The sequence below is a fragment of the Kogia breviceps genome, chromosome X, assembly GCF_026419965.1.
Source record: "Kogia breviceps isolate mKogBre1 chromosome X, mKogBre1 haplotype 1, whole genome shotgun sequence".
Taxonomy (NCBI): Eukaryota; Metazoa; Chordata; class Mammalia; order Artiodactyla; family Physeteridae; genus Kogia; species Kogia breviceps.
This window is the reverse complement of record NC_081330.1, coordinates 133,151,223-133,157,222: the sequence shown is the minus strand read 5'-3', so window position 1 is coordinate 133,157,222 and position 6,000 is coordinate 133,151,223. Positions and strand designations below refer to the sequence as shown.

Sequence of the window (6,000 nt, the reverse complement as noted above, 5' to 3'; positions counted from 1 at the left end):
CACGTGCATGAATTCACACTCCTCACCCACCCCTGCGCGCCCTCACACGTGCATTCATTCATTCCACTCGTCCACTCCTGCAGGCATTCACGCATTCACTAATTCACTCGCTCCTGCATGCATTCATTCATAAATGTATGCCCTCGTTCATTTACTCCATTCATTCCCTCATAATTCTCTCACTCCCTGACGCACGTACTCAGCAGCCGAGGTGCCCATCACGCGCGCATCTATTTTCGGTTACTCTCTCCTGCGTCCACGCACCGTGCCATGCCCCGTGCACGCTTGCATGCCCCTCTCCTTCCCTCACTGAGCGTTCGTTCAGTAAGATCACGTTTCCAGGGTGGCCTCTGCCCGGGCAGCGCACCGGCCTTGAGCCCGGCCCGGGAGGCCACTGCAAACGTTTACTTTGGGGCTGGCCGGTTAAAGGTGACATGTCCGAGCGGAGACGCCCTCAGACTCCAGGATTGGGCGGGGAGCGGTCGAGGGCCCGGGGCGGGGCGAGGGTGCCCGGCGGCCACTGCCCCCTCCTGGCTCTCCTTCCGGGGGGCCAGGGGCCGGGCACGAGGCGGCGCCGGCCTGGCGCGGGGCTGCGGCGGTCGCGTGGACCGGCGTCCGGGGCGGCAGAGCGGGGTCGGGGCCGGGCTTCCGGAGCGCCGCCCAGCCGGCCGGGCCGAGGCGCTGGGGCGCCGGGGACGCGTGGTGGGCGCAGGGCAGGGGCGCCGGCCCGGGCAGAGGCTGCCGGAGCGCAGCAGGGGCCGGGGCGCAGGGGTCGGGCGGCGCGGAGGCGGCCTGGGCGCGCCGGGGACTTGGGGCTGAAGCGGCCCGAGCGCGGGGGAGGAGCGGGGCGGGGCGCAGGGGTGCGGAAGGCCGGGGGGCGGGGGAGGCACCGGCGCCGGGCGGAAGCTTTGGGGGCGCAGAGGAGGTGCCGGGCCTGGGGAGGGGCGCGGAAGCGGCCCGGGCGCTCGGGAGGCCTGGAGGCGGAGCGGAGCGCGCGGGCTGCCCGAGCGCTGAGGAAGGGCACGGGTGGGGGCGCAGTGGTGGTCGCGGGGCGAAGCGTATCCTGCGGGGCGAGGGGCGCCGGGCCGGCCTGGGAGACAGGCCGCCCGCGGCGCGGCGAGGCCGCTGGGGACACCCGGGCGGGCAGGGGCCGGGAGACGACGGGAGGGAGGGCAGAGGCGGCCCCGAGCGCGGAGGGGACGTGGGGAGACCGGCGGGGAGGGGCTGACCCGGGGGAGGGGCTGTAGGGCGGTGCTGCAGCCCCGGGGCTCTGTCTGGAATGCCTACCTGTCTCCACAGGCCTGGAGCTCCGCGCGGGTCGCCTGGAGACGACGCCTCCGCCAGGCCCGGCTCGAGGCCGCCCCCGCGCCCAGGCGCACTTGGCCGCCCGGTGCCCACGGCGCGCTGGGCCTCAGACCATGCCGGGTGAGTCGGGAAGAGCCCGCGTGCTCAGCCTTCCGGCTCTGCCGGCGCGGCTCGGATTGGCCCGGGCTGGGGGCAGCCCCCGCTTTGCGCGCGCAAGGTCGACCCCAACCCCTCAGCTCCCGCGGCGCGCGTGCCCAGTGTCCTCCGGGGCCGGAGAGCTTGGTGTCCCTGGGGCAGGTGGAGGTGGGGGTCTCAGCAGCTGGGAGGCGGGTGAGGTTTACTATGGTCGGGGGGCGCTGAGATTTGGTAATCTTCCTTCTGTAAAAATGTAGCCCTTGGAGGTTAAATGGGCTGGTTTGTGGGCCTGCGTGGGAACGCGTGGGCGTCTCACGGACGCGGAGACCCGTGGGAGTTCATGTCCCTATGGCTCTGGGAACACGAGGCCTGTGGTTGCCCTCCCCCAGCCTCGCCCCTCGAGGTCAGGCTGGAGGCGGAACTGGTTATTCCGATAAGGATCCAGGGTTAATCCCTCAGCAGGCCGACCGTGGCCAGATGCTGGGACTTGGGCGAGCCCTGGCCCCCCAGGGCTGCAATTCGGTCCTGTCTACCTTCTCTTGGGTCGGGGGGGGGGGGGGCATCCGATTTGGACAGTAGACTTCCAAAGCTTAGAAACGTGATGATGGAGGAGTTCCCTGGCGGTCCAGTGGTTGGGACTCCGTGCTTCCAATGCAGGGGGCACGGGTTCCATACCTGGTGGGAGAACTAAGATCCCACATGCTGCGACATGGCCAAAAAAAAAAAAAAAAGCGTCCAAGAAATGTGATGATGAAACAACATAACCTCCACCCATGGGAAAGATCCCCGTCCTGTTTTTATCATGAAGACATCCCGTGCTCGCACCAGTCCAGGCCTGAACCTGCATGAGCGCATTTAAAAAAAAAAAAAAAATCTGGTTACTTTTTATTCAGAGGAGCGATTTGGTAATTCAGCCAGCGGTTTCCATGCTACTGTTCCTCCTCTGTGCCTTAGAGAGGAGAATTGTTGGGGCAGAAAAGGCCGATTTCCTGCCGTGTGCTGCGGTGTGCCGTCAGATTCTTCGCAGAGTAGCAGAAAAGTCTGTCTGTTCCAGGCGGCGGTTTGGAGCTCTGCAGAGTGAAAAACGCATTTTCTGCCAACCCGCTGGGGTCAATATAATGGTAGCATTCAGGAGGGACGTTCGGACACATCGGCCACGGAATGTGCTAGAAAGAGCCCATCTGGGTATTCAGCACTTGGCAGGGAACAAAAAACGCCTTTGAGTAAAAGAGGGATAGAGAAGGAAACCGGGGTGTTATTTCGGGGGAGGGTCCGGGGGTTGGTTGTAAGGTGGGTGGGGTAGAGGAAAGCGAGGAAGAGAAGTAGACATTTCTCCCAGACCTGTTATAAAACTGTCAGCCACTGCCGTCTTCAGGATGAACTCGATTTTGCGACACTTCTTTTTTTTTTTTCCCCCAACCTGGGGCTGGAGGACAGCCACCCGTTCTATTTCTGTTTTCCCACCCTGCACGCACGCCAAAAGTCCCCTCCCCAGCTCCCTGCCTGGCGGAAACTCAGCCTTTCAGTGCAGGAGGCTTGGATTAATTGTGGCGTGTTTTTATTTTTATTTTTTGATGCCACGCCCAAACCTGACAGCTGGGAGTTTCTTAAAAGTAACGTGGTGTTGTAATCTGCAGACTTGTCTGTGAAGTTTTCAGCCTCTGTGACATTAACATCCATCCACTGGTCTGCCTCTGCACTTAAGATGGAGGTTTTATTCAGGCATGATTTTGCACCATCATATGCGCCGGCCCTTGGGGGCCGGCCTTCGGAGTCATGTGTCTTTGACCTTGAACGCGGTTGAGTCTTGGGGTCGCTGGAGAAAGGGGGTCTTCTCTCCAGTGGGGCTGTCTTGTCATACTATTAATAGAAGCCATAAATCCCTCCCCCCGCTAGCAAAGGGAGAGTCCAGTAGTTCCGTAAAACCCTCTCTGCAGACCCAGCCCTGTCTGTCTCCTCCCCGAGAATCGGAAGCTCTGGACAGTTGCCCGTCACTGCTGCCTGGTCCCACTGTAGCCCACCTGCCCCATGCCTCAGCCATCTGTGTCCCCAGAGACCTCCCAGACGATGTGGCTCTGTCTATAGATAGAGGCAGGTGATAGATATAGATAAATAGATAGATAGGTAATAGGTGAATGATAAACAGTTGGATAGATAGATGTTAGATAATGATAGACAGATAGGAAAATGGGTGGATGGGTGGACAGCTAGATATCTTTTGGGCTGCAGACTTGAGTTCTGAGGTTTGCTGTCTTTCATACTCAGCCCACAGTGGAAATGCCAGGAATTCTCATTCCTTCTTAATCCAGGAAGAAACCCAACACTGTGTAGAGACAGGAGCTCTTTGGAACAGGTACACTTGGGCGTTGACCCCAACGGAATGTCAAGGTTGAGATGCCAGCTCCAGGAAAACCGGCGCCAGAAGCTCGGGTCCTGGTGTTCTGTTTGGCCTGCCGGGAAGACCGTCTGGTCTTTGAGAACTGAGCTCTGTGTGTTCCAGCCGTGGGCTGTGAATTTTAATTTCTGTCGACAGCAGGGGAGCCAAGGCCTGGATTTCTTGACCCCATTGTTTTCATCCTGGCAACCAGCTCCTGGGGGCCCCAGACTCACATTGTGTCCAAGTCCCCGTAAAAGTCAATACCACGAGTTCACACTTAGCTTCAAAACTGCCAGAGATCGGATTGGCCGTCTGAGTTTCTTCCTCTGCTGCGGAGACATTAGGAAACCGAGAGCCTTTTGGTTAATGAGACAGTATATTTTCCCTTCTCCCATCTCCTCGGCCTGATGTGTCCTTGAGTTGAAGCCTTTCCAACAAGTGGGTTGTGTAGAATTTAATTAATGGCTTTGGCAGTTCCTTCTGAGAGCCCAGTTCTCTTGAGCTGGGCGGGAGTCCTGATGGTGACTCAGATAATCCAAGCTTTGTTTCCACCTTTTGCTTTGTGTTTGCCCAAGACCCAAATATTTTGGGTGAGTTTTTGAGACTTGAATGCAGAATCGAGTAAGGGGTCTGAGCTATGCCCATTTGCCCCGTTGCAGCACCAGGACGATTTTTTTTTAATTGAAGTATAGACGATTTACAATGTTGGGTTGGTTTCAGGTGTACAGCGAAGTGATTCAGTTATACGTATATGTCTATATTATTTCGACTCGTTTCCCTTATAGGTTATTACACGATAATGAATATGGTTCTCTGTGCAGTACAAGTAGGACCTCATGTTTATTTTATATACAGTAGTTTGTATGTGTTCATCTGAACCAGGGAATTTTGATCGTGCTCTACTTGGCTTTGTCTCATGTTTAGGGTTTCCTCTTTTCCTGTGTGTGTGTGTGTGGTTTCTTTTCTTTTTTTTGTTTTGCAGAATTTTTTTTGCTTTATTTTGAAACAAAAGGATGCGTGCGAAACGTCCTCGACGTGTATGTTAGAACAGCGAACAGTTATTCAGAGTCGTGAAGCTTGAGAGAGTTGGGGGTGACCGGCAGCCCCGCCGTCCCGTGAGACCTGTCGGAAACGTAACCCCGTTGTTTCTGTCCGCGTCCACAGTGTCTGACCAGGCGTTTGTCACGCTGGCTACCAATGACGTCTACTGCCAGGGGGCCCTGGTGCTGGGGCAGTCACTGCGGGACCAAAGGGCAACCAGGAGGCTGGTCGTGCTGGTCACCCCTCAGGTGTCCGGCCTGCTCAGGTAAGACCCAGACACACACCTGCTCCTTCCTCCCGAAGAAGCAGGTCCCCCGCGCTGGAGCGGGTCCCAGCCGTGGCTCACGAGCCCGGACCACCGGCTGTCCTGGGGGGGCCTCGGACACTAGCACGGTGCCCTCCAGTCGTTACTATTAAAGGAGGATGCTCTGCCAGGGGTATGGCCAACTTCAGAATTCTTGTAGACAGCACTCCGTGTGGGTACCGTTTCTTGTCTCAACTGCGGAAATTCAAATGCCAGTTATTTGGTGGGGGGGAGGGTGGGCAACTTTGGGAAGCACCTGTCCTAAGCTAAGTTAAAGATATTTTGTTTACGTTTTTATTGAGATGTAGTTGAATTACAATGTTGTATTATTTTCAGGTGTACAGGAAAGTGATTCAGTTATATGTACATACATATCTATTCTTTTTCAGATTCTTTTCCCTTATAGGTTATTACAGGATATTGAATAGAGTTCCCTGTGCTCTACAGTAGGTCTTGGTTGGTTATCTATTTATATATAGTCGTGTGTCTCTCTTAATCCCCAATTCCCAATGTATCCCTCCCCCCTTTCTCCTTCGGTAACCATAAGTTTGTTTTCCATGTCTGTGAGTCTGTTTCTGTTTTGTAAATAAGTTCGTTTGTATCATATTTTAGATTCCACGTATAAGTGCTATCGTATGATATGTGTCTTTCTCTGACGTACTTCACTTAGTATGACCGTCTCTAGGTCCATCCATGTTGCTGCAAACGGCATCCTTTCATCCTTTGTTACGGCTGAGTAATATTCCACTGTATACATGTACCACATCTTCTTTATCCATTCCTCTGTCGACGGCCTTTTAGGTAACTTCCATGTCTTGACTGCTGTGAACAGTGCTGC

General features: G+C 56.0%; 1 protein-coding gene across 22 annotated transcripts in view; it reads left to right on the top strand.

The window, feature by feature from the left end:
* Positions 1 to 203: 203 nt before the first annotated feature.
* Positions 204 to 6,000, top strand: part of GYG2 (glycogenin 2) — a 47,046-nt gene continuing 41,249 nt past the window's right edge. For 5 of the 22 annotated variants that reach the window (XR_010838591.1, XM_067023299.1, XM_067023297.1 and 2 more), the window contains exons 1-4: positions 264 to 429; positions 1,300 to 1,425; positions 3,378 to 3,531; positions 4,982 to 5,123. Coding sequence is in view for 21 of the 22 variants with exons in the window: in XM_067023299.1 (XP_066879400.1) it covers positions 271 to 429; positions 1,300 to 1,425; positions 3,378 to 3,531; positions 4,982 to 5,123 (581 nt within the window). In the remaining variant the exon portion in view is untranslated. Of the gene's footprint in view, positions 430 to 479; positions 703 to 878; positions 926 to 948; positions 1,027 to 1,264; positions 1,426 to 3,336; positions 3,532 to 4,981; positions 5,124 to 6,000 lie in introns of those variants that run through there. The other 17 variants (XM_067023315.1, XM_067023309.1, XM_067023305.1 and 14 more) reach the window with 14 other exon arrangements.